Consider the following 27,753-nt stretch of genomic DNA (forward strand, 5'->3'; position numbering starts at 1 on the left):
TTTCACAATTATTTCTTACAAAAATTTTATTTGAATATATTTTTATTCATTTTCTCTGTCTGTGCTCAGGAGTAAGAACATTTGTCCCCAAACCTGTTGCCACTACACTACAGTACATTGGTGGGGCTGCTGCTATTTTGGGACTTGTAGCCATGGCATCAGATGTGGAAGGGTTGTATGCAGCTGTGAAAGCCTTGGTCTGTGTGGTAAAGAGCAATCCACTGGCCAGCAAAGAGATGGAAAGAATCAAAGGTTATCAGGTATGTAAGAAATGTCTTAAAACAGACTAGGCTGATTGCATTGAATTTCACTGTCATCACAGTTTCCATGGAGATCTCTTGTGTTGTAACCCTACTTTCTCTTTAAAAGTTTCTTGAGGTCTTGGTTAATTAGCATAGATGAATTATTTACGATGTCTTTTAAAGGAGAGGGTGAAAAGTTTTTTGCTAAGCCCTTGTGCACATTTAGCTGCATTGCTGAAACTGAGCCTTCAGTAACGTCACAGAAGAGTACAACTGACGCACTTAAATGAGTATTTTCTTGTGATTTTGAACCCACTCCTGCAAGCCCAGGAGCTTGTGGCTCTGATGTGCCAGCAAGAGAATGGATAAGGATACATAAAAATCCCAAACAAGTGAAGTCCTAGAAGCATCCTTTTAAGGAGACTGCGAGTTAGTGGACTTTGGAGTTAGTGATGCTGAAGACATTAATTCTCCACTGGGATGGGGAAAAGGCAGTCACTTATGCAGAAGGATTGGTTGACTGATTCAAAGAGGCCTTCACATGAGCAGTGCATTTTATGTTTCTCATGGAGGTTGCTTTACTGAAATGGAAAGTGGTTTGGGTTGTGTATTTACAAACCTTGAAATGCTAGCGCCTGGTGCAGTTACATCAAAATGTATCATTCCAAAGAGCCTGGTGCAGGCCTTGGCTTACTTTGAGCAAGCAAGTCTAGACAGTGTCCTTCTTGTATCATGAGTAGTCAGTGGATCATCACAAATGACCTTACATTCCACTTGTATTGAGATCAGCAAATAGTGTGGTTTGAGGGAGATTCCCAGAAATCTGTGTTTCTTTAGTGTTTCAGTGAGGATGGTAAAGCTGAACAGGCCAGGATGTTGAATGTTTAAAGAAGTTTTCTTCAGAAGAAAAGAGACTCTAACGGTAAATCTGGCAAATGGTTCTTTCCCAGCCCAGGTTATAAGTTAGAGCAGAAATCAGGACTGCAGTCATACCTAGGGGAACAAAGCATAGCAAGAAAAAAAGAGGCTTATTCATATTTATGTTACTTTTTTTCAGTGCCAGATTACCTCTCATTTGGGCATGCAGTGCTCTAGGCCTGCTCCGTTTGTCTGCCATGTCCATGATTGCTGTCCAGGAAGATAACTGCTTAAGGATGTGCTGTCTTGAACTGACTGACTGCAGAGAGCTGAGAGCGGGGGGTGTATGTCCCTAATTCTCAGGGCCTAGATGCTATCTGTAGTGTAAACAGATGTTTTATGAGCTAGAGAGTGTCCTGGATATGCTGCTTTTGTAATGAACTGTAATGCCACTTTCAAACTCTTTCATCAAGAGTATCAACCAGCAGACATACTTTAAAGGCCTTCTCAAAAGGGGCACAGGCATTTCATCTGTTCTCCAGCATGCTTGGACAGCATTGCTCTGCGCTCACAGGACTAATTCCTTTTCTGTTTACTTGTTCAAGCTGCTGGCAATGCTTTTAAAGAAGAAACGGTCCCTTCTGAACAGCCACATACTCCACCTGACCTTTTCCTTGGTGGGAACTGTTGACAGTGGACACGAGACATCCATTATCCCAAATTCTGCTGCCTTCCAGGACCTGCTCTGTGATTTTGAAGTATGTAGAGCTGCACAGAAGAGTGATTATTATGCTGGATAGTGATTAAGTCCGATGCTGATAGTGTACCTCAAATATTCAGTAGCAAATTAGGCTGTTACCCTGAGAATATCCTATTTCTTATATAGTACATTAAAGCAGGTGAGCAGCAAGATTATTGGTAACTTTTCCTGCTGAAATGGCTTGAATCACTGCACAAATGATGGATGGGTGCCACAGGTGTTTCTGCTTTTTGTTGTTTTAGAAGTCAACATTCTGTAGTTTTCTGTTCCTCAATTTCTTTTCACCTGTGTGTTCTACTGCAGTACATGTATCAAGGCATGAAATGTGCCCTGAAAACAAAAGTATAAGGTAAATTTTCAACATAGCATATGGAAATCACTTTATCATACATCTCCTACAAGGTTGCTAGTAAGGGAGTTAAAATTCTGTTTGCATAACCTATGAAATACTTAAATGTTAAAGTAAGGAAAGTAGCAAATTTCAGAGGGAAATGCCAATGCAGTAGAGGCTGATAAAGGATTCCCAGAACTTACCCTTTGGTATGTGCTCCTTTGGCATTATCTGTACCTGACAGAGACTGACGAAAAGAATTCTGACTCATGTACATTAAAGTAATTAAGTAAAAACCCTACTACCACTGCCACGCCAGCTATAAGTTGCTGACTTAATATTGCAAGTCAGTTTTGCACAAATGACTTAATAGACTTAACAATTTCCTAGTTTTAGATGTCTCTTTGAGTATTTCAAAGCACTCCTGGAAACCTTATTTAGGAAGAAAGTCTGAGATTTTGGCTATTGTTTTTTCAGTTTTTTGATTGTTGTTTTAATTATTTACTTTATTCAGAAATCAATGACCCAAACATTTCACTTAGTTTGGATAAATTAGATGTTCTTACTCATGCAGAACAGGGAAATTAAAAGATTTGTTCTCATGATTTTAAATTATAAAATTAGGAGAAAAGCAAAAACTAGAAAGCTTTTCATTTAAGCCAGTTTTATACACCAGAGCACAAATATTAATTGTGCTTTGTTCAATAGCAAATCAATTTTAAGATTTGCAGCTGTAACTGTGAGCTTTCTGGCTTTTATGTCTTCTATTACTTCTATTGATTGAACAATTGATACTATGAGGGTATTGGTAAAGAATCTAAATAATTTAAATGCGGGCAATGCTGGGTTAAAAAATAAAATTGGGGAAGACCTTGAGTTTAATCTTGGAGGAAGGTAGTATGTTAATTTTATGAAGACATAAACCTTCACCTAAATGAAATAAATTTAACACAGCCTTGTAAATCCCAATAGCTCCTTTGGAGGCATTGCACTGTCTGTTTAAAGTTTATGCAAAAAGACAAGGGTGTGTGACCTTTTGTCTAGATCCCTTTATAAGATCCCTTTATAAGTTTTTATCATTATACTCTTACAGAGAATATTTTTTGAACCGATGTGTGGTTCATCATGCCCAGGTAAACAGTCATGTATATGAATGATTTTAATATCTTCATAACCTTTGATTGATTAATGTTGTTTTTAACCTACAAGTTGATTTGTGTACAAAAAATACTGGTTTTTCTGTATTTCAGGTCTGGCTTCATGCACCCTACGAGCTTCATCTGTCATTATTTGAGCACTTCATTGAACTCCTCACTGAGTCAAGGTATGAACTGATGAAAGCCTAGTAATGGGATCTACAGGATCAGATAATATTTAGAGGATACTCCAATTTTAAATGGCCATCTCATTTCTTTTCTTCTTCCAGTGAAGCAGCAAAGAATGCAAAGTTAATGAGGGAATTCCAGCTCATCCCAAGACTGCTGTTGACTCTTCGAGACATGTCCCTGTCCCAGCCCACTATTGCTGCGATTAGCAATGTGCTGAGCTTTCTACTTCAGGGCTTCCCCAGCAGCTATGACCTACTCAGGTAGCCCACACCTGGAGAATTTTGTCTTTCTTGGTTATGTTACCTTGGTCAAAAGTACTTCGTGGTCATACTGCTGAGGAGTGTGACATGGAATGCTCTTTTATGGATTTTTTTTTTTCCCCTCTGTGAACTAGATTGAAGTAGACATTAGCAATACGTTGAAGCCTTGATTTGCATATGATTTTCAATTTGTATCTGACCAAGCATGGTTGAATGGTCAAACTGGTTTAATGTTCTACTGGTGAAAAGTAAACATGCTGAGCAGCCCCTGTTGTTCATGTAAAGCACTAAGCTTTCCTCCTGAATTTCATTGAATATTATTTGACATGGGCTGAAAAGATAATTCTGGTTAAAATGCAGTTTTGATTACTATCTTGAATGCAAGGTTTAGTTCTAGATTTTTTCTTAATCATCACTGTATAAAAAGGTATTTAAGACTGTCAGATATAGTGCTACTAATTCTGTCTGATGAAAATTACACTAGTTACTGCAATTCATATGTACAGGAGTATTTGAAATGCTTTAAGAATAGTTTAACTCCTTGATAACTTGTTTTTTTTTTTCATCTCTTATTCCATTATAATGGAAATAGATAAAATATTGTGGGGTTTAGGAGCTCTTTGCATAGTGTAGTCATGTTTTCAGGTCCTTACTTTTAAGAACAATTAAAGGTATCAGAAGCCTCAACATGAGTATCTTACCTGTCTTTATTTTAATTATACAGGAAAAAAAATATTCAAGAATAAAGCTATTGATTTTATGCTTAAATGGTTACAGAATAGATTGTAGACCAGTGTTCTCTGTTCTCCTTCCTGGAAATAAATATGAAAAATGTTGCATAACTTGGGAAAAGTTGCACCAGCTAGGGGCCATTTCAGGTTAGCTGCATAGGAAAGAGGAATATATTGCATCTCCTTTCTTGGAGTGGTACATCAGTGTCTTGTCACGGAAAACCATGACCCTGTGTTACATAACCTCAAGCTACAGGCATAAATATTCTTCCAGAGTTGAGTAACCACTGTTTTGATGTAATAATTGTTCAGCTGTAAGGGGCTGAGCATAATGTTTTGTTCTCCTTTAACTTGAGGTGTTCCTATTAACTAGGACTCAGCGGTATTTCCCAGTTCCCTTTCCTGAATCCTAGCATTTTCAGGGTCCCGTACCTGCAGACTTGTCTGCAAGTATTCTATTAATTACTACAAATTAATTTGTGTTTTGGCTAGTAACTTTAAATGAAGACCATTTTCATCAATCTTCAGATGTGAGGAAGCTGACATTTTTGGGTATCTCCTTGTCACTGGTGTCATGGTTTTTTGTTTAAGGTGTATTATTGATAGATGAGACTGCATCTGTCATTTCAGTGAGTGATGTTTTTTCTGTATACATCAAGGTTTGGACAGTTCATCTCTTCCACTTTACCTACGTTTGCAGTCTGTGAGAAATTTGTGGTCATGGAAATAAACAATGAAGAAAAGCTTGATAGTGGTAAGTGTTGGCAGTACTTAGAAGCAGTAGGATAAAATACATTGTAGTCTCTTCTGAGCTTGAATACAAAAAAATTTATAAATTGTGTCATTAACAATGTTACAATATTTTTATAACCTGACTGCCAGTTAGTGGGGCTTTCGTTTTCAGTATTGAGTGCAAAGCTGAGCAAAATACTCTTTTTTTTTTTTTGTTTCCTTCATTTAACACTGTTGTTCTCTTTCCTCCACTTGCTCCCTTCAAACAGCTTCTTTGTGGGAAAAGTAGGAAAAACAAAACCAAACAAGTGGTTGCTAGGTGCGTCAGCCCTCCAGGTGTGAAAGAAGTGAAAGAATTAGCTAAGACTGCCTAGTAACCTTTTTTTAGGCAAAAAAAGAAATGTTACCATCCTTCAAGAATTCTTACATTGAACTGATTTGAGACCATTTCTACCATTATTTACCTTGTGCAATTGCATGTTCAGTCTGTCTCCCTGAACAGAAATGTTTTAGTCCCACAGTGGATGTCAGCCAAATAAATAGAAGGATTATCCAAAGAACCTCTGTTTCTACATCTCTTGGGAATATACTGGTTCAGAGGGACAAGTGAGAGAGATGTTTCTTCTTTTACAGTTCGTTATATTGGTCTGGTGTCACAAAAAACAGGGTTTGGGCAATCTGCACATTCTGGAGAGGGACTTTTCACAAGAGCATGTAGGGTGAGGGAGAATGCCTTCAAACGGAAAGAGAGTTGTTTAAGATTGGATATATGGAAGAAATTCCTTACTGTGAGAGGGTGGTGAGGGGGTGGTGAGGCACTGGAACAGGTTGCTCAGAGAAGGTGTGGATGGCCCATCCCTGTATGTGTTCAAGGCCGGTTTGGATGACGCTCTGAGCAAACCTTCCAGTGGAAGGTATCCCTGCCCATGGCAGGGGGGGTAGGAACTCAATGGTCTTCAAGGTTCCTTCCAACCCAAGCCATTCCGGGTCTGGTGGGATTCATCATTATCTTCCTGTGCCTCACCTGTTGCTTTTGAATAGTTTTGGTTTTGTGGTCTCAAAGATGGGTAAATTTGAGTTTTTAAGTGAAAAAGAGGGTATTGTGTATTGGAGAGAGATCCAGATTGGTGTTCCCACTACAGGCCATGAGTTTCATTTTTTTCCCCCCATGCTAACAGCAGCCTGAGCTGGTTTTTGCCTACATAGGGCACTGAAGAACCTTGGGGAGGGTGTGGCAGAAATGAAAAGAGAAGCGCTGGAGGCAAAAGGCATGAGATTGTTAGGCTGCTGGAGTTCACCACTTTTGCTGGATTTCTGCCATAGAAGATCCTTTGTGTCTGTATCTTGTGCACAAAACCTTGGTCCAGAAATTTTCTATTTATCTGTCTCTCTTCATTTTTGCATATGTGCTGGCTTTTTTTTTTTTTTTTTTTAATAGTGTAAAAGGGGGGTTCTCCTTTGACAGCATAAGCCACAGGAAGAGGGATTTGCAAAATAGCTGTACAGTTAGTCCTGTACAGCTGCATGGATTGCCTTGGTTGGAGTAAATGTGTTTTTCAACTGATTATGAGCTTGGGTTGTGTTGAAAGAAAAGGAGACTAGTTTTTCTCTCACTTTCTTAGAGTTGGAGGGATTTGGGAAGTATCAGGGTCACTTCCTTACAATTTCCACATCCCCCCGAACCACTCTGCTTTCAAAATGCAAAATGTTTATTTAATTACCATGTTTTGCAGTTTTGAGAGAAGGGAGGGATGGGAAGGAAGGGTGACAGATAGTGACCATCTGAGTTCAGATTATTGTCTGAGAAGCTATGGTCCTTTTTTACCTGTTCTTCAAGCTGCCCAAAGTCTGTGGGACAGTGATAAGGAGGCATCAGACATTTCTCAGCACCATATTACAGGCTGCTTGCACTTTAGCACAGCTTCCTTGGAGCCTGAGTGGGGGGTCAGGTTGTATTTGCTTATGCATGGAATTTATGAATAGCCTTTAAAATGCCCAAGTTCCAAAATCCTGATTTTGCCTCTTTTTTTGCTTGGTTTTATTCAATATATAGGAACAGAGGATGATTTTGGAGGACTTGTTTCAGCTAATCTTATTCTACTGCGGAACAGGCTTTTAGATATCCTCCTGAAACTTCTATATACATCAAAAGAAAAGACAACTGTTAATTTGCAGTAAGTACAAAAAACCCTTGAGGCAGAGAAAGGATATAATATTTTATTTGAAGGGGAGGCATTATACAGTCTTCCTTCAGATCACTAGTTGAATTGCATCATTTTATAGGAAATGTTGAATGATTTATGCAGATAAATTACTTATTACAGATAGATTACTCTCAGGTATGCTAGTAGAAATGGGATCCATTATTAATTTTGTTGTTTTCTCTCAACTTCATGTGTGTCTATAGAAAAATAAAATCTGTCCAAGAGAAAACTTTTGATTTTAGAGAAGTGGGATAGTCGGCTTCTCATTTGGATGACATCCAGGGGCTTCAGTAGGGGTTATCATTAAGATAATCCACCCTAGAATGCCCCTTTAAATTGCAAAAAACACGGTAAAATGTTCCCAAGTAACTCTTCCCATAATAAAAACAAAGAAAGAAACAATCTTCCTTCATTTTTTAATACCAGTTCATTAAGAAGACGTGAAATCGTTTTGTTCAATAAGATGATTTCAGTTCAGAATTCCATATTTGTTATCAAAAGCAGCAACTGGAGAAATCTCATGCCATGGAATTAGTCCCAGGAGCTGTATTTAGTCCTTCCTTTCTTCTAAACAAATGCACATTACCTGTTTCATATAAAGAGTTGATAAGTGATATTACTTGTTTGTAGCAAACTTAACTAAGAATTTGCTCTTAAGGTTTTCCCTGCAGTGGAGGACATTGATTTTTGCTGTCTAGTAGGAAACTAAATGCTGTAAAATGTGACTTTTTTTCCCCTTCACTTAGGGCTTGTGAAGAACTTGCCAAGACACTGGGTTTCGATTGGATTATGATGTTTATGGAAGAACATCTTCATTCCACCACAGTCACGGCAGCCATGCGAATTCTCGTGGTCCTGTTGAGCAATCAGTCCATCCTTATTAAGTTTAAGGAAGGTCTCAGTGGTGGAGGCTGGTTGGATCAGACGGATTCTGTCCTGACCAATAAGATTGGTACTGTGTTAGGTAGGCATCTCAGCCCCTCGGAGCTCAGGGGTTGCTGGGAGCACCTGTGCTGGGGTGTAGAACCATGGGTTATTGTGGGGGTGTTGTCTGGCTGAGGCCTTTCTGTTACTCTTGTCTGTGCTGCCATCAGATGCTTCTGCACTTCATTTTTCTTACAAGCAGGAGTTAGGATTTCCTAGGCGAAAGGGAGTGGTTTTACAAAGCTGCCTGTAGCTGACATGACATAGATATCATTGTAGTTAAGTTTTGGTGCATCATATGTAGCTAATTGTTTTTTTTGTCTTATCATCAGGGTAAGGTTAAGTGTGTCCCGTGGGCAGGCATGGCTGACCTATGTGCAAAGGAAGCATAGAGCAGCACTTTATGCTCACAACTAATAAAGATTCAATAAAATTTGCTTGTTTCATTACTTTTAATAGTTAATTGTGCAGCATTATGTCTGAGCTTCTTTGACTAGTGAGTGCTGTGTCCATCAAATTTACCAGTTTGAATTTTTGCTGTCTTGGAAATTTCTGTGTTCACAGTATAATCTCAACATTTCTTTTCCTTTCCCTCTCCTTCATTCTTGTATACACAAGCACACTTTCTATTAAAGGCTTTTTTTCAGGTTCTTAAATCCTCTGTTAGCCAGGTTATCAGACCTCTCAGTTACCCCTTGTGACCTAGAATTGTGTATAAGGTTTTAGTGCTACAGGGCCCATTTTGAGCATCTCTGAGCTGTCTGAAATGTATCTCCAAATGTTTGAAATAACGTTTGTCTTATAGAGAGGTGTAGTAGCAATTTCCCACCAACCTGTTTTTTTTTTCCAGTCAAAATAAAATAGTACTTTTCAGATGAATGTCTATTGAGGCTCTGGTGCAAACTTACTGACATTAAATGAGGGTCTTTCATAAGCTTCAGTAGCCTTTAGATCAGAGCAGTGGTATCAATAGTATTTCATTGTTGTAAATAACTGTTCAAGGAGCCACCTGTCTGTGTTGCAGGAGTTACATGATCTGTTACTGCACTAAAAGTTTTTCTGAATTGGTTTAATGTAAGGAAGTAATTGAAGTGTTGTTGAAATGATCTTCCTTCATGAAGAGGGCTCTTCCTGAAATGAAAATACAAAAATATAAAAAATATTTCTTTCTGCTCTGTATCTTTGATAGATTTCAAATCTGGTATCTTGTTATTTTTTGCTTAAAGAAAACTCTCTTTTTACTGTTTCCCACAATATATCCCTCAGGATATTCAGCTATGAGCATGGCATTTGCATTGCCATGAATTAGGAGGATTAAGGAAAATGGTTTTTCAGAAGCTGTAAAACCCATGCAAGTATTTTATTGTTAAAATAAAAAGCATCTGTTGTTTGGCTCATTCTGATTAAGGTTCTGTATTTTATTTAAGAAACAATTTTGCACATGGATTTCCCTTGCCTGGTTGTGCTTTAAAAACTTGAAAACCATTGGCATTTTAGGAAATAGACCATTCTTTATTTAGTATGTACTTCAGATGTCCAATATCATAAACATTTTCTTCAGTCACAAAATCTTTCTAAGTAAGATTTTGATTTGCAATTACGTTTGAAAGCATTTTTCAAGTTTTCCTATTTTTCCTATTATACTGTCACTTTAATTGAATCCAAGCTAGGCTGTGGTGAAGAAGATATTTTTAAACTTGAGTCTCATAACCTGATAGTGACAGATTATCTAATTTTTGTATTGTGTTTTTTAAGAAATCATGACATACTGGCTCCAAGATTTCTCATGAAACCAAGTATGATGAATTTTGTTAAAGGTTACTGATGGAATTTCTGCAGCTGTGTAGCACAGATTTCATTAGTCTGATTCTTGATAGAGATTTTCTGTTTAAAAAGGCATTTTATGGTGGAAAGTGTATCTGGTTTTGAGCCTCAGAAAAACCACCTGACTACTGGCAGTGTCAGACCAATGGCTCATAGGGCTGATGTGGAAACTGAACTGTCTTCCTGCCTCTTTCCTTGCTTGAAAATAAGTGCTTTTGCTACCCTGGTGTATTTTTTCTTCCTTTAAGTAGGAAGTTGAAATACGTATGTAGAAGCATGGTCACAAAAAGTGGTTCTGGCAGCACTTAAATAAAATAAGACTGTTTAATGCTGACTACCAGCTGATCAATCATTAACAAAATATCTGGAACAAGATGCCTTTGAGACTTCTCTGGACACAAATTAGCTGCCCATTGACTTAAATGGACCATGGATTGCTGCTTCATTATATAAATCTGTAACTGAGATTTAGGTGATATTTTGCTCTCAGCCACGAAATACCTATTTTCAGAAACCTGGGTGTTTTAAAAGTCAGAAGTTATGCTCACAGCCAGAAAATGGATGTGTGTGTGTGTGTGTGTGTGTAAGCAGTTTTATTAAACAGTCTATATGGAACAGTATCTTTTATGTGGTACTGAAAGCAGTAATTTCCTTTATTTTTTAACTGTTTAAAAAAAATGAGGCATCTGAAATAGAATGGTGTTGTGTGTGACAGTCTGCATGCGCACATTTGTTTTGTACAGCATTAGTTTCTGAGGAGGTTCCCTTTTAATCTCACCAGGTGAGCAAGAAGGGTCCTCACAGGTAATTCCCTCTTAACGTTTTTGGCTTTGTGCCTTGTTTTCTCTTGTAGGGTTCAATGTTGGCCGGAGTGCTGGTGGCAGATCGACAGTGCGGGAGATTAACCGGGATGCTTGTCACTTCCCAGGCTTCCCCGTTCTGCAGTCTCTTCTCCCAAAGCACACTAATGTGCCTGCACTCTATTTCCTCCTCATGGCCCTTTTCCTGCAGCAGCCAGTCACTGAACTGCCTGAAAACCTGCAGGTCAGTGCACCTGTCATCAGCAGCCAGTGTAATCAGGGTGCCAAGGTAGGGATTATCCAGTAAGATGTGAATGCTATTCTGTCTGTCATGAAAGAAAATAATGAATTAACCAGGCCCTCTCCTTCTCTACAGTCATGATATGGTGTTTAGTGCTAAGCCATTTGGGTTGGGGGTATGTTATGCCATGCTAAGTCTGCTATGGCTTAGCTGTCACTGGTGTCACTCTGGTCCAATTTGGGGTCAAATGAGAAGTAGATCCCTAGTTCAAGCTGGCATGCTGTGGGCATTGAAGGGAGCATAATCTTTTGCTTACTTGCTTTGGTTGTGAGGTGGGTCTTTTGTGGTTTTCTGTTTAAGAAGTGGGCAGTTGCTGTGTTAAAGAGAGTTCATGGGTTACAGGCCAAACCAAGGTTGCTTTTATTTCAGAAAGTCTCTGTGGTTTTATAGGGAGACAACTCAGTTATTGCTGAAAAATGTTGATTGTTCTTATTCTGAACACGTTATTTTGGGCTTTTTTGAAGTAAGTGAGTAGATATTATATGACCTACAACAGTCCTAGGAAGCCCCAGCATAGTGCTTTATGAAGAAAAGCCACACACACTCCACTCTAGATAGACAAGATGCCTATTTAGAATGGGTGCAGTGCTGACATTATTTATCAGTGAGAACTGAAAAGTAAAATTTCAAACCAGAAGGTACCTGCCTTCTTTCTCAAGAGGAATACTTGACAGCACATTCAGCACTCTGCTACCATGAGGTAGAGGCATGAAAACTCACTCGTCCGCCTACAGCGTTGAAGTATGACACTGTTAAACTGAAACTAAATTCAACTACTTAGTAGCACTCTTAATGCTAGAGGTGGACACTTGGTTCCTTTTTATTTTTAATTGATTTGATTATTTAGACTCCCTAGAAAATACAACTTTATTTGTTTGTGTTGTTCTTTTTTTTTTTTCCCCTATGGAATACCATGTGGGTTTTACTGCTAGAAGTGAGTCAGTTAAGTTGATTGTGTGGCACATGTGCTGACAATTCTTTTGTTTCAAAACATTTGCATACTTTATGAGAAGTGAGAAGAAAGTGAGAAGATGAGAGTTGCAGTTTCATTAGCTCATGGTTAAAAGAAATTTTCTTCAGTGACATGTGATCTTCATATGACATGATAAAGTTTGGAGGATGTAAAATAACACATTTTTTATCTACTGCAAAATGAGTATATTGTATCTGTAATAAAAAGCAGTATACAATTGCCCAGAAGAAAAGGATCATTTCATGTTTTCTCTTTCACCTCTTGCAGTTTGATTTAGACTCCATTTGGACATTCATATTTGGAGTTCCTGCCTCCTATGGCACTGTTACCTCCTCAATACACAGTGTTTGCACAGAAGCTGCTTTCTTGTTACTGGGAATGCTGAGGAGCATGCTGAATTCTGTAAGCATTGGAAATTTTGCTTGTATTTCAGTATACTGTGTTACTCGAGTTTTCCACATGGCTAAAAGCCAAATTAGAAGGGTCGAGGTTTTGTTAGTATCATGACAAAATTGGCTGTGAGTTAGTCTTGTAATACTTGGGTGGAAAGTGGAATTTTCTTGGGTTTTTCTGTGTTACTTTTTTCCCTGTATCTGTAGAAATATTAGTAGCCACAAAATTATCATTTCTTTTCCACAAAAAGGCTGAGCTTTCTGTTTAGCTGCAGTTAAAACAAAACAAGAAAGCAGAAGGATACAATGTCCTTGTCAGAGATAATTCCATTTCTTTCCCTATTAACATCATGGGAGAATGTTTGAGACTCTGTATCCCGTCTGCTCAGAGCTTTATGAGTTGCAGATTTTGTTCATGACTCTTCCCCATGCAGAGAAGTCCCTGACTATGAATAGCCTCATGCCAGAAGAAATTAATTTACTGCCAGAGAAATGTGTCATCTTCTCATCTTTGAATCTAATGTCAAGAGTAGGGAAAGTTGGTTTCTCAGTGGGAAAATTATGTATTTCCTTAAAGCTAGAGTGTGTTATCGGCTGAAAATTGCCTCCTGAAGTGCTTGAAAAGCAGCACCTGTTTGGTTGTCACCTGTTGGATCATCATATGTATGTGATATGCTCTATTGCTTCCCTGTTTCTCCCAAGGTAACATGTCCAGAAGCATCTTCTGGACGAGTGTACCTGCTGCAGTACCGATTTTTGTTGACACATGTTCTGTCTCTCTGCTGGTGACTGATCATTGTATTTGGTCCTCACCTGTTTGAATACACTTTGGACATGCTTAGAGACATGTGCTGTGTCTTGTGTGCTGACACCAGGCATGTTCAACTGTGCCATCACGTTTTGGGTTGGCTTCAGTCTGGTCATGTTTGCCAATATTTCCAAGTCATTACATGTCAGGACGCTCATTTTAGCTTATGGTCAATGATGTGCTGTAAAATGCTCTTGGTCTCCTGTTTGAGACGTGCTTGAAAGCGTTCTCTTCCTTTCCAAAGCAAGTGCCACAGTCTCTGCTAATCTGGTGTTTGTTTCTCAACCCAGCCCTGGCAGTCAGAGGAAGAAGGCTCTTGGCTTCGGGAATATCCAGTCACCCTGATGCAGTTCTTTCGGTATTTGTATCACAATGTACCTGACCTCATTTCCCTGTGGATGAGTCCAGAGTTCCTGTGTGCACTGGCAGCAACAGTGTTTCCTTTCAACATCCGACCATACTCTGAGATGGTAGGAAATCCAGCTGCTTGCCTTTTTTATTTTTCACATGAGTGTTACTTTTGAGGATTTATCAATTACCAGTCATAGCAAGATAAAGCTCTACTCACTTGCACAAGAGGTCATCGTCAGGGCTGAGCTGGATGTTTTGGACTTGAGTTGTGGATCTGAAAGAAGAGTGTGTTGAACTGCAGGGACATCAGAAGCAACATTTTAGGGGCAATAGACAGTTTGCTTGTTTTCTAGTGGACATTATTTTCAATCGAGTGAAAAATGCTCTCTCAAATTTACACAAGCAAAAGAGACTGTCAGTCCTCTGCTCTGGAGGATGTGATGAAACATAAAATCTCTTTTTCCTCACATTTCTCATTCCCATTTCTGTTTTTGTGGCTTAACCACAAAGTAGTGTTCTTGTATTTCCTGAAACTACTGAGTTCAAGCCAAGAGAGGGTGTGAATTCAGCTTTGCTTGCATTGCTGGCCAAAGTTTTCTTTGAGCCTAGTGTCATTTGCAAATGATACTATTTCTAGAATATGAATGGAAAGGAGAAAACCAGATATTGTTAGCCAACATCTAAAAGTAATTTTATTAAGAACATGGAAGGATAATTAGTCTAGAGATTGCCAAATGATAGAACTATGTCGAGTATGATAAAAAAACTTAAGGAAATAATAACTTGTGGTGTGCTATTATTTTGTTGTCAATAAAAGTGGGAGACCAATTTTTAACAGTACCTGCTGGTGAGTCTCTCATAAGGACATGGGGTTTTTTGCTTTTTTGTTAAACTTGCATTTCAAGTACATACTAGGAGCTTGCTCTCTCACAAAAAAAGTTCCACTTACAAACTGGTAATGCTGATTTGGCATTCACCTGTACAGAGTTTTTAGAGGAGCCTTGTGTCTCTAAGCAGGCTTTAACTACTAGATCCCCTTGAAATTCTGTGTAGCTGCCTGGCAACTTGAGCTCTTTGCTGTTTGAGGGTGCTCTTCACTCCAAATCGGTTTACTCCTTCAGTGTTTCTGTTTGCCCAAATGTGTAGCACTAATCAGTGCCTGGTGAAATAGCTGAATCACAGCCAGATTTCTTCAACAAAACACTGTTATTTAAATTCAACCTTGAGAGAAGATTCTTAACTTTTTTAAAGTCTTTCAGCTTTTCTGAGATTGCTATTAAAAATAGAAAGAATACGTATTTGGGCTTCTCTTAATTTTTTGAAAACACTCTCCTGCTAAAGCAGACCAAATGTTCAAAACGTTTGGTTACTTGACATGTGAGCTGGCAATGCAAGAAGCCTGTTGAGAGAAATCATATTGTCTCCTCTTTCATTTAAGGAAGGGAGTTGCATAGAAAGAGTCAGTCTTCTGGATTTGACAGCTTTCATTACTGTTTGTGCTTTTGCTATAGTCCTCTTTAAGAGCTAGCCTTTCAAGGTTTCTGTTCATCAGAAATGGGAAAGCTGTGGAGACCCTTTTTTTTTTTCTTCTTCTTCTTTTAGAGATTTTTGGGAAACCGGCTTACCCATAACTGCACTCTGATGAAGGTATTGTATTAAAACAAAAAAAAAAGGCTCAGTTCCTTTTTTGTTTTATGTTATGTAAGCTTGATGGCCTTTTTTAGTTGGCTTCTGTCTTGATTTTATTTTAACGGCTTTAGTTAATAACTCTTTCAAAACTTTTCTTTTTCTTCTTCTTTTTTTTTTCAATGAGAACATTTATTTTTGCCAAATATCTAGAAATCATCCAATTCTGTTGGTCAGGGAGCATGAAATGTAACTCATGCCAGATCATCATTTGCCTTGAGAATCCAAAACTGGATGTTTCCATATTGGAGAACTGATTCTGAACATCATAGTTTTCTAAAAAGGCTTCTTAAGAAGCAAAATGTGAAGTGAAATACCCTTAGAAAGACAAACAAAGAATAGAAAAGTGAAGAAACTGCCATTAATTAGCTGATCTCTACCGTTTTAACATGCTGGTTTTTACAGGTCACTGATCTCGATGATGAAGTTGGGTCCCCAGCTGAAGAGTTTAAAGCCTTTGCAGCTGATTCTGGCATGAACAGGAGCCAATCAGAATACTGCAATGTGGGCACCAAGACCTACCTGACCAACCACCCTGCCAAGAAGTTTGTGTTTGACTTCATGCGTGTGATGATCATTGATAACCTATGTCTCACACCAGCCAGCAAACAGACTCCACTGGTGGACCTTCTGCTAGAGGTAGAATTTCTTTGTGGTTTGTGTTTTAGTTTGGTTTTGTTATTTAAGCTTAGTTGTGACATCTTCTTTTCCTAAAATGTTTTTTCTTCTAATACCTTACAAAGCTAGGCTAGTGATGACCTGAGATTCAGTGGAATTGTCATGAAATAAGAGTGGAAAAAACCACTAATGTTTCATAAAGTGTGATGGTGTTCGCAGGGGTCTTAGAATGAGGGAAGAGATGAGAATCCTGACTCCATGTTTCAGAAGGCTTGATTTATTTTTTTATGATATATATTATATTAAAACTATACTAAAAGAATAGAATAAAGGATTTCATCAGAAGGCTGGCTAAGAATAGAAAAAGAATGAATAGCAAAGGCTCAGACTGACCAGAACAGTCTGAGACAGCTGGACTGTGATTGGCCATTAATTAGAAACAATGACATGAGACCAATCGCAGATCCACCTGTTGCATTCCACAGCAGCAGATAATCATTGTTTATATTTTGTTCCTGAGGCCTCTCAGCTTCTCAGGAGGAAAAAATTCTAAGGAAAGGATTTTTCATAAAGCATGTCGGTGACAGTAAAGAGTAGCTTGTTCACCTTTCTTTAATGGCTTGGAAAACCAGCATAAGAAGCTTTCTTCAAGTTTTATTTTGTGGAGTGTGATTCAGTGGTTAAACACCTTTCCAGCCATGATATCTGTATTGACTTTGTTGAAAATATAAAACCTCTGCAGAAATTAGGGTTTCTGTTCTGTTTGTATTAGATAAAAAGAAATTGTGCCATAGACAGTGTCCGTTAGATTAAAAGGCATATGGGACCATATACTATAAAGCCTCACAAAATAACTGTTATCTTGCTGTAAATCAACTTCTGAAGTTTGTGACACTTGAAGAAAGCGTTGTCCTGCTAATGGTGAAGCAAGGAGGTGAGGGATTCAGTTACTATTTAACTGCCTACATCTTCAGACAGTATGTTTTGAAATGTTCTCATCACTTCTTGTTCACCTTGATCTACCTGTTAGTTACCTCAACTTACATGTTGCTGAATCTCCCTGATTTTTTTTTGAAAGCTGCAGGAATTTTGGGCCATACTTACATGCTTGTATATTTCCTAACAAGTTTCCTGGGGCAGCTGGGCACCTCTTTGCTGTCACAAAGCAAAAACAAATGAAATGACAGAAGATGTCAGTTATCCACAGACACGGGAGGCATATTTGAGATCATATTCAAGTGGCTGCAGTTCTTCACAGCTCTTTTAACTTATTATCACTTGTCAGTGTTACTTGTCCAGTAGCATAAATAGGATTAGGTAGGTACACACTGCCAAATTTACTGTTATTTCTCTTTCTGCAACTTAAACGTTTGCTCATTGTTTACCGAAGGAGGTGACTTGTGTCAACTGAAGAAATCACAGGTTGAACATATGTTTATAGGGGAGAGTTTCATGTACCTTTTCAGAATGTGTTCTTTTCCAGTACCTGTTTTGGCAGAAGATAAATTTCCTGGATGTAAAAAGGAGTAATGTCTGCTTTGCAAAACTGCTTGCAGCCAGTGTATACTTGATGTGCATGCTTAGATTTTTGATAAAGCCAAAACTTTTTACTTTTGACAGAATGTTAAGAGAAAAAAAAAATGTAGTTCATGGGAGCTGAGAGAAAAGGAAATAATGTACAACACCATCCCTCTCCCTCTTTTTTGTTCAGAGATATTAATTTTCTTAATATTATTTTAATATCATTTTTAGGCTTCTCCCGAAAGATCAACAAGAACCCAGCAGAAGGAGTTTCAGACGTATGTTTTGGATGGAGTGATGGACCACCTACTTGCAGCTGATGTTTTGTTGGGTAATATAGCAAAGTCTAATAGTCAGTCTATTGATTTGGACACCAGGTCTTGATTCTGTGACTTTTTCTTTTTGGTGGTCTGTTTTGTTGCAACTCGATCGTCTTATTTTTTTTTCCCCTGCCCTTTCCTTTCCTTTGATGTGTAAATGGTGTTGATGGGCTTGCATGTTCCCTCCCTACCTTGATTGTGCCAAAGCTGTAAAATAGGTTATTCACAAAAACTGCAGGGCTTAGGGGGCCCAGTCACATTTCATGGTGGCTTGCTGGACTTCCCAGGAGCTCTTGGGCTGCTCTGCCTCCATCTCAGGTGTCATAAGGGACTGTATGCATTTCTATTTAGACTTCCTTGTAAGGCTCCCCATTTCTTGCCACAGCAGTAATTTAATAAATTTAATTTAATAATAAGACCCACAGTCTTCCTGTGGGTGCAGTGCATTAATAAAATAAATCCAGAATCATGTTTCAAAAATCCTGAATATTTTTTTAAAAGATAAAATAAAAGTCTAGAGCTGTGGTTGCTTACATCAAAGGGAAAGTCCTATTAGGGAAGCCATGAGGTTTTAGCTTTTATTGACTTAATCTCTTTCTCTTTTATGGAAGTCTAGAAAGCATAAACTAATGTGAATGTATTTATGCAGATGGGGTTATTTGATAAATGTAGAAAACTTTGGGGTTTTTTATTACCTAGGTGAAGATGCGTCTCTGCCTATAACAAGTGGAGGAAGCTACCAAGTGCTGGTGAACAATGTGTTTTATTTTACACAGCGTGTGGTAGATAAGCTTTGGCAGGGCATGTTCAACAAAGAATCCAAGCTTCTTGTGGACTTCATAATCCAGCTCATTGCACAGGTAACAGCGCTGTTTGTTGTATTACCCTGCCTGAAAAACCATTTTTGCAGATTATGTGGAAATGCATGGAGTGATGTCGCTAAACAATCTGCTAGTGGTATATGTTTGGGAAAAGCACAGAATATGCTTTTCTTTCTCAGGCTCATTTTCTCTTTACAGAGCTTTCTTAGCACATCTTCTGTGAAGAGCAATTGAGTAAGAACTGCTCTCAGATCACATTATTTTTTAGAAATCCCCCCAAAATAAACAATGAAATATGCCTCACATGAATTTTGAGAAGCTCCCTAAATTTACCTTGACATTTTTGGGAACCTTCCTCACACACTTTTATTGGAAATTGTTAGAAGACTTACTGTTAGAAATCAGCAGCATCTTTTTAGATGTTAAAATTCAAGGTGTTTAATCATTAATATGATTTTAGTCCTTGAAATTAATGGAATTGACACTTACAGTAAAATGCTAATTCTGGAAAATAAGCTTGGGTCAGTTCAAGGGAACATTGTGTGCCAGTAAACGAGTTGCTGCTACTTCTGATCACGTTTTTTTTTTTACTTCCCATCAGTCAAAAAGAAGATCTCAGGGACTCTCGCTGGATGCCATTTATCACTGCCTGAACAGAACCATCCTGTATCAGTTCTCAAGAGCGCACAAAACTGTTCCTCAGCAAGTGGCTCTCCTTGATTCCCTAAGGGTCCTTACTGTGAACAGGAACTTAATTTTGGGACCTGGAAATCATGATCAGGAATTCATCAGCTGCCTAGCTCACTGCTTGATTAATCTGCATGTGGGAAGGTAAATATCTCAGGCAGAAGTGCATTCCACAGCCAGGGCAGGGAAGTACCAAAATGACCCTTTTTAACTCACCTTGCAAATTAGTCAGCAAATTTGGCAGGGCTGTTTATAATTTTCCAGCCAGTGAGTTGCAAGCAAGTTAAAGAAATTCATTTTGAGACAAAATTAGATTTGAAGATCCTGGAAATAGAGAACATTTTTACCTCCTTTTGCAGAGGTATTTTAAATACTGACAAATGTGTTTATCCAACTATTTTGTTGTTAACCTTTTATAAAATGAAATGTTTTAAAGACAGAAGGAACCACTGGTGCTAGGTAATTAATTGTTAGAGGGTCCTGTCACTCGATTTACTGTCTGTTGAATCATTTCATACAAGTTCAATATCTTGGTATTTCTTCTGTATAGCATTGAGTAAAGCCAGTCATTCATTAAATCAGGTGTCCGTGACAAATGCTGTAGGCACCTACTTTCCTGCATTGCTGCAAATGCCAGCCTGGCATTTTCATTTGTTCTTTCCAAGAAGATCCACAACTTGTGTTTCATCCAAAGGTACTTAGTAACAGTCATCAATCCCCAGTGTTCTCCATGTCTAGCCTCGTCTGTTTTGTGTTTCTTCAAATATCACCATCTTCTGCTAGTGACACCAGTATCCGTGGCACATCATCTTTTCATAAACCTTCATGAAGTTCAGCTTGTGACCACAAATTCTCAGAATTCAAATGGAGAGAAGTGAAGATGCTTTGCTGTGGTAGTGTGTATTAATCTTTGTGAATCTGGTACAAAATCAAATGCTTTATCTTGGCTTGGGTTTTTGTGTCTTTTTATTCTGATGGTTGTTAATCCATTGTGTGTTTGTAGCAATGTTGATGGGTTTGGATTGGAAGCAGAAGCCAGGATGACAACTTGGCACATTATGATCCCCTCTGATATAGAACCAGATGGAGTCTACAATCAAGATGTCAGTGAAGGTAATCTGAGAATGACAAAGCCACAGATATCTCATAATGCCACTTCTGTATTGTCATCACTAATCTTTTACCCCACTGACTCAGGGCAGGGTCTTGTGGTATGTGTGTGTTACCCAGTGTGTTACTCTCTGGAGGGGTGCTGGGGCTGTATGTGTATAAAATTACATTAAAAAATAGATTAAAAGGCTCTTGGAAATACCAAGATAGACACATTGAGGATAAATTAATGTTTTGTTAAAATAGTAAGAGCTCTTCATTGTTTTCTGGACATTGTCCAGAATTAGAAAGACAGGTTTATATGCACTGTTCTAAATGCAAAGAAGTGGCTTGTTTTAAGATAAAAATATATTGTATAAACTATACAGTTACTATTTTGTGGCATGCTTACAATCTTTTACTCAAAGGAAACTTATGAACTTGCTATGGAAGAAAGTATTCAGTGATTCTTAAATGTGTGTGTTTAATATTGACGCAGGTACTTAGACATTATATGTAAAAATGCTGACGCATAATGTATGTATAGAATTTTATTTATATTTATAGACACAGATTCCTATAAGGTTTTTTCAATCTCATTTTGTTAATAGATGGGTGTGGGAGATGAGTCACAACTAATCAGAGCCAGTGTTTCAAATTCACAGAGAAAAAACTGCCAAAATTAATTGTTAGACTTTCTGATAGCATACATAATGGCAAAAACAGGCACTCTGTTCAAAGGCATTTCACACATCATGCAACGGGGGGCCAAACTACAGTGCAATCACAGAAATTATTCATTTCATTACTGTAAAAATATCAATGCTATGAACACTGTAGAGAGCTTGCTGTTTGTGATCTTGTACTTACGCAGGTCGCCAGCTTCTTTTGAAAGCCATAAACAGAGTGTGGACAGAGCTAATCCACAGTAAAAAACAGGTTTTGGAAGAAGTTTTCAAAGTGACACTACCTGTCAATGATCGTGGCCAAGTGGATATAACTGTTGCCAGACCTTTCATTGAGGAAGCGAGTTTAAAGTGTTGGCAAAATCATTTGGGTAAGTCCTGACTGAGGATTTGTCTGTCCCTCAGCATGAACTGTATGCACAGGATGTTTTAATATAGGCTCAACTTTTTTGTAGCTGTAAATACTCTATAAACTGGCACTGCGTAACATAGAATCCTTCAGAAACTGGACCATAAATAGGATATTCTTACCCTCCAGTGCAAAGGGCCCTCTCTGAGTCAGCAAATAGCATATTGTATATTACAATGGTAGAAGCATTGAGCTCCTCCCCATGAACCCTTGGATTGTGGTGACCTCTATTACCATTCCCAGGATTAGATGTGCCAGGCAGGGGAGGGGATCCTCTTGAGCATGTCTGGGTGCAGCCTGCAAACTCTTGATCTGGTGATGAGATGGGAAATCGGTGGCTGAGCAGTCCTTCTCTAGCAGCAGTGGTGCTATGACTAATTCTTGGCTAGGGAATATGTTCAGCATAGGAAGCAGTTCTGCAGGAAAAGGACTTGGGAATCCTGGTGGACAAGTTACAGACAAATTAGCTCTGCATCCATGTAATAAAGATCAATTGGTGCTTGACTGAATTAGTAAGAGTTTAGACAGCAGAAATTACAATTCTGTAGATGTGACTCATTTGATTGATTTCACAGTTCTGAAGTAATTGAGGTTACCCTGGATGTAGAAAAAACATATTTGGAAACCTGCAATACTTGGTTTTGCAGTATTTGTGTTTCTATGCGTTCCTAGCTGATATTTGTTAAGGTTTCTAATATCTCCCTCTTGGCCAGTATATTTGCAGAAAGTGTTTGAGCACAGCTAAGCCTTTTTTGAAGCAACAAAAAAGGTCATTCTATCTAAAAAAACAAGTATGATGGGGGGAGGGGAAAAAAAACCTTCCAAAAAGCACTCCCACCACTTTGTTTTTCAGCTCATGAGAAAAAATGCATCAGCAGAGGAGAGGCTTTGGTTCCAGCCACACAGTCCAAACTTTCAAGAGTCAGCAGTGGATTTGGCCTCTCTAAACTGACTGGTTCCAGGAGAAACCGCAAGGAGAGTGGGCTGAGTAAACACAACCTCTCTACACAGGTATTTTCTGTCAAGAAATAACATGCAGTCTAAAATCCTGCAATGTATGTTCAGGATTTGTGGTAAATATCCCAAGGTGTGGTATCTTGCACAGTGTGAAGTATTACCTTGTGCTCAGTTTTCTTTCCCTTTTTTGACTATCCAGACTGGGCATCTTGCTTCTGTGTGTCTAATTAAGTAGGTCCATCTGCATATCTGTAACCTTAAGCTGAGTCAACCCTTCCTTGTTGGTGAGACTGCTCAGCTGTTTCTGGTTCATGACGGTGGTAGTCTGGGTCTTAAGTTCAGTTTGCAATACTGCACTGAAATGGAAGCTGTGATAATGGGGTTTTTTTTCCATTCTGCCCTCAAGGTGGAAAGAGGGGTTTGAAAATTTTGTGGAAAAATATGTTGCTAGTTGTCTTTCTGAGCTGAAAATTTGTCAGTGGAATTGAGAAACTGATGAATTCTTAGTGCTCTCAGTCCTTTTGCTGGTGAGCAGGTATATAATGAAGGGAAAAGGGAAGAACTGAACAAATGGAGCTGACAGGAACTGTTCCTGGTTGTATCACAAGAGGAAGCAATAAGTGAAAACAGAGATACAATGGGACAAAGTGAGGAGGGGTGGGTGTCTTGAGGATTTCCAGCAAACTAGCCACAATTCACAAAGTACTACTTAAAAGGAAAAAGGGAAGAGTAGTCTTTCACAGTGCCAATCTTCAGCTGTTTGGGAATGTTCTGAATGTTTATTTTAATGAACTATTCTATGTGAGCAAGTTTATCAATGTGGTGTATTCTTAGGCTTTTCATTCAAACAAACTCTTGTTTATAAGAACTAACTTTTATTTACATAACAAACTCTTGTTTATTCTGTTTATCACCTTGTTTTTGTCTTAGGAAATTTCCCAGTGGATGTTTACTCACATTGCAGTGGTTCGGGACCTGGTTGATATGCAGTATAAAGAATACCAGGAGGTATGGATGGCTTGCAGTGCTAATTACCTGACACTGATACTTTGGCCTGTTAAGTTATACCAATGCCATTTCTCAGTATGAAGCCTGTGAAATATTGGGCTCTCATAGGTGAAATGCACGGATGTTTACAAACAGTTGTTATTTTTAAGGGGGTTTTAGGTACAATCAAATAAATGGTGAAACTCATTTTGATCTGGTTGTAGATGAAAATTCTTATATCAATATCACATGATGAGTGTGAATATTTTTTAAGAAGCTTAAATTCCTTACAAGTGTAAAAAAAACCAAAGCAGGGAACAAAAAGAGAGTGATTGGAAATACACTGTATTTCTAAAGCATTGTAGCAAAACTTAAGAGGAAGTGTGAAGAAGCATTGTGTCTAAATGCTACTTTCATAGTAACACAAAGAAAATTTTATGGTATCATGCAGTAATAGAAAGTGTCTGATCTGTGCCTTCCAGAATGGAATTGTTCCACCCTATGGTGTCTGCCAAACATTCCCAAAGACATTTCAGTCAAAGTGATTGCTGAGCTGTGTGCTATAAATCTTAACAAACGACCTCTGAGAGAAACAGGTCATTCAATACAATTTGTTAAAAAAATCCCAACCACCACACTTTGCTTCATTGAACTTCTCTCTCCTGTGCAAATAAGGACAGGAAGTCCTCCTGTCTGGTTTCATTCTTAAAATCATTTTTCAAATTCCGTGCATTTACAAATGTCTTTGTGTCCAGCGTCAGCAGAATGCATTGAAATATGTGACTGAGGAGTGGTCTCAAATCGAGTACGAGTTACTGCGAGAGCGGGGGCTCTGGGGGCCCCCCATCGGCTCCCACCTGGACAAGTGGATGCTGGAGATGACTGAGGGTCCCTGCAGAATGAGGAAAAAGATGGTGCGGAATGACATGTTTTATACTCAGTATCCCTACATGCCCGAGGCTGAGCAGGAAACAAACTTGCTGGTAAGTATTCAGGAGTTTGGGATGGGTGATTACACACCCTGTTGCAAAATGCTTTTCTTTTTTTCTTTTTTTCTTTTTTTCTTTTTTTCTTTTTTTCTTTTTTTCTTTTTTCTTTTTTTCTTTTTTTCTTTTTTTCTTTTTTTCTTTTTTTCTTTTTTCTTTTTTTTCTTTTTTTTCTTTTTTTTTTCCTTTTTTTTCTTTTTTTCTTTTTTTCTTTTTTTCTTTTTTTCTTTTTTTCTTTTTCCTTTTTTTTTGTATATTACAATGGTAGAAGCATCTTTTTCCTTTTTTTCTTTTTTCTTTTATTTTTTTATCTTTCTTTTTTTTCTTTTTTTTTCTTTTTGGATAGGTTTTTCTTAAGAAAGATCTTTTAGTCTTTTGGTATGATAAATTTAGGGAAGGGACTGAGTCACTTGGCTCAAAACCAAGCAAATTTGGATATATTGCAATATAATGTGAGGTGTGGTTAGTGATCCTGCCAACAAACACCACTGGTGTCTTCACAAGCCTCCAGAGAATGAAAGTTCCATTATTGTGTGAGGTTCAGTCTCAGTCTGAGTTCTTGTCCTTAATCTAGATAATGTAGAATAAAAAAAAAAAAGGGAAAAAAGGGCTACAGAACTTGGTTTGGGTGCACTTGTGAAATGTGCTTTCATCAATCCGTGAAGATGAAGGTGGGCTGTGGAGCAGAAAAGTTTGTGGCCTTTGAAAGCTTTGCAGTTAGTTCCTGTTAATTTTGGAGTACTGCTTTTAAGAAAGGAAGCAGTTTTTATTATGTCTTTTTAAGCATGTGTGTATGCACGCCGGATTTTTTCCCCCTCAAATTATGTCTAAGTGTCAAAGTACTTTAAAAAAGCAGAGAAAACATTGAAGTCATTCAATTTTAAACTATTAGATATTTTTGCCTGCTTGTGGTCTGACACACAGTAGCTGTAGTGACAGTCTAATTCACGTGAAGTAGAGAACATGCCATCATACATTCTTCTCAAAAGTGTTCTTTCTCTGATGTAATTGATGCTTATGTAATTGATGCCCTGTTTCCAGTCTGACTTCTCAAACAGACTTCCTGAGACATCTGATGATACCATTCCTCAAAAGGTAAAGAAACAAGTACACCAACTGAAAGAATGTAAAATAAATACAACTTCTGCATGTTAGGCAGTCTTAACAAGGCTTCTCCGTTTGGCTTTCAACTTGCTCTTTCAGTAAACAATTCCAGACCTAAGGGTTTTTTCAGTAATCACATTAGAAGATGTTACTGCGCTGTCCTCAACCTTCACCTAATAAAACTTTCTGTAGACCTTCCCTTCTTTGCTGCACACTAACAGGCTGTGTTGGGCTGTGCTACCACTGTTCTCACTGTGTGGAGTGTTGTGGCTTTGGGACCTGAAACTATTGGTCAGTGGAACACATTTAGTAATGGGCAACACATCACTTGGAAGCACTTATTGGGAAAGTGTTTCCTTCTATGAGAGGATCTGGGGAGTGTTTTTTTCTCCTTTTTGTCCATAATGGGCTTTAAAAGGCCGACTTTTGTTAAAGCCCATATTAATTTTGTCTTGGCTGACTCCTCTGTGTTTTGCTATTAATAAAATGCACACAATTGCTTAAAAAATATGAATCCTTTCTTAAACAGAACAGACATGCTTGGAAGTGGCTTCTCTGCAAGCATTTCAGTATTATGCTTTTCTCTGTTAATTAGAGTCATGTTCTTGCCCATCACTAAGTACAGTGTGTAATGTGCATTCTCTCATTTTGAATTACCTTCTACAATTATCTAATTCATATAAATGCAAGTAATTCTATTATACAGAATATCTAAAATAAATTGTTACTGTTTTCCTTCACCTTAGCAGTGCTATAAGGGATTTTTCTTTGTAGGTTATACATAAGTAGTTTCCACAAATGTTTTAATATCATTTAAGTGGCAGTTTTGTGCTGATAAGGAGTGAAGACTTGGTTTAAACATAAGTGAGCAAATTAAATTACAGTGCCTTAAATGTTTGATTTTTGGGAGCAGCCAATTTGATCTGAATAATAAATTTCTGTGTTGCTGATCTTCATCTCTTTATCATCCCAAGCATCAACTTTTAATAAAGCTAGTTTGATTTCTATTCTGAATGTTGCTTCCATAATTAAGTGAGGAACATAAGAATTACCCTGTGATGGGGGTTGGGACAGACAAAGAGGAAGGAAACATCACACACAGTACTAAACCCCTAACCAAAACACCAAATGCTCAACAAAGCAAAAAAACCCTACAAAAAAAAAAAAAAAGACCAAAAACACCACACAAAGGTACAAACAATGCTCAAATATTTACTTCAGGTACATGCATATTCTTATGCCAGTCTCCTCCCCATAAGCCATCAGAAATTTTACTGAAAAAAAAAAAGAAGCAACTAAATTAATGAAGAATTTTTGAGACTTAAAGCCAATCCCTGGGTGCTTTTAGTTCATACCAGCTTCCACCTCGTTGTGTCATCTTGAGGCAATTTTTTGTTAAAATTACTGCCTAGCAAAGAAGTCAGCTGGCTAACAAATAAACTGCATCTGTTGGTAGGGAGCAAAAAGATGATTAAATGGCCTTCTGAGCAATCAGTGTTAAACACAAGAATCCCAGCATTTTATGACAGTTCATAACATACTGGCTACACCTACTCCCCATGTTCTAATTTTATCTGCAGGCTTTTCTGCAGCCCCATGTTTGCTTGAGTGGCTTTATAGCTCCTTGCAAATTAGCCAATGGATCAGATCTCCTGAAGAGTCTCTGTTCTTGTCTGTGTTGGTATATGAGCCTGCACAAAACTCTCCATGGGCATGCACTATGCTGCACACCCTCTTCCTGAAAACCTTCACTGAGGGCCTGAGGGAGGAGTTGGCTGACCAAGCGATTTCTTCCATTATTCCCAAGAAACCTGCTCGCTACCGGAGAGCCGTCAGTTACGACAGCAAGGAGTACTACATGCGCCTGGCTTCTGGAAACCCTGCCGTCTTCCAGGACGCCATAGAAGAGAACACAGTTGGTGAAACAGCTCAGCAGGAGCCAGAGCACGGGGAGGACACTATTGCGAGAGTCAAAGGTTAGGTGGTTTGGTTTGTCATCCTCTCATGCATTTGCATAAAGACAAGCATAAGTTTGTCTCTTGTTTTTCTCTCTTAGCATTGGG

General features: G+C 38.3%; 1 protein-coding gene across 12 annotated transcripts in view; it reads left to right on the top strand.

Annotated features, from left to right (window-relative positions):
* Nucleotides 1-27,753, top strand: part of WDFY3 (WD repeat and FYVE domain containing 3) — a 159,688-nt gene that overhangs the window by 110,621 nt on the left and 21,314 nt on the right. For 7 of the 12 annotated variants that reach the window (XR_009486147.1, XM_059843938.1, XM_059843936.1 and 4 more), the window contains 22 exons: nt 70-260; nt 1,706-1,858; nt 3,442-3,515; nt 3,618-3,779; nt 5,170-5,264; nt 7,296-7,416; nt 8,193-8,410; nt 11,048-11,283; nt 12,536-12,670; nt 13,759-13,938; nt 15,422-15,466; nt 15,911-16,144; nt 17,876-17,975; nt 18,664-18,824; nt 19,387-19,616; nt 20,476-20,585; nt 21,436-21,618; nt 22,510-22,667; nt 23,544-23,621; nt 24,356-24,583; nt 25,628-25,681; nt 27,498-27,666. Coding sequence is in view for 11 of the 12 variants with exons in the window: in XM_059843938.1 (XP_059699921.1) it covers nt 70-260; nt 1,706-1,858; nt 3,442-3,515; nt 3,618-3,779; nt 5,170-5,264; nt 7,296-7,416; nt 8,193-8,410; nt 11,048-11,283; nt 12,536-12,670; nt 13,759-13,938; nt 15,422-15,466; nt 15,911-16,144; nt 17,876-17,975; nt 18,664-18,824; nt 19,387-19,616; nt 20,476-20,585; nt 21,436-21,618; nt 22,510-22,667; nt 23,544-23,621; nt 24,356-24,583; nt 25,628-25,681; nt 27,498-27,666 (3,315 nt within the window). In the remaining variant the exon portion in view is untranslated. The remainder of the gene's footprint in view (nt 1-69; nt 261-1,705; nt 1,859-3,441; nt 3,516-3,617; nt 3,780-5,169; nt 5,265-7,295; nt 7,417-8,192; nt 8,411-11,047; nt 11,284-12,535; nt 12,671-13,758; nt 13,939-15,421; nt 15,467-15,910; nt 16,145-17,875; nt 17,976-18,663; nt 18,825-19,386; nt 19,617-20,475; nt 20,586-21,435; nt 21,619-22,509; nt 22,668-23,543; nt 23,622-24,355; nt 24,584-25,627; nt 25,682-27,497; nt 27,667-27,753) is intronic. The other 5 variants (XM_059843939.1, XM_059843929.1, XM_059843930.1 and 2 more) reach the window with 4 other exon arrangements.

This window comes from Haemorhous mexicanus, chromosome 4, assembly GCF_027477595.1.
Source record: "Haemorhous mexicanus isolate bHaeMex1 chromosome 4, bHaeMex1.pri, whole genome shotgun sequence".
Classification (NCBI taxonomy): domain Eukaryota; kingdom Metazoa; phylum Chordata; class Aves; order Passeriformes; family Fringillidae; genus Haemorhous; species Haemorhous mexicanus.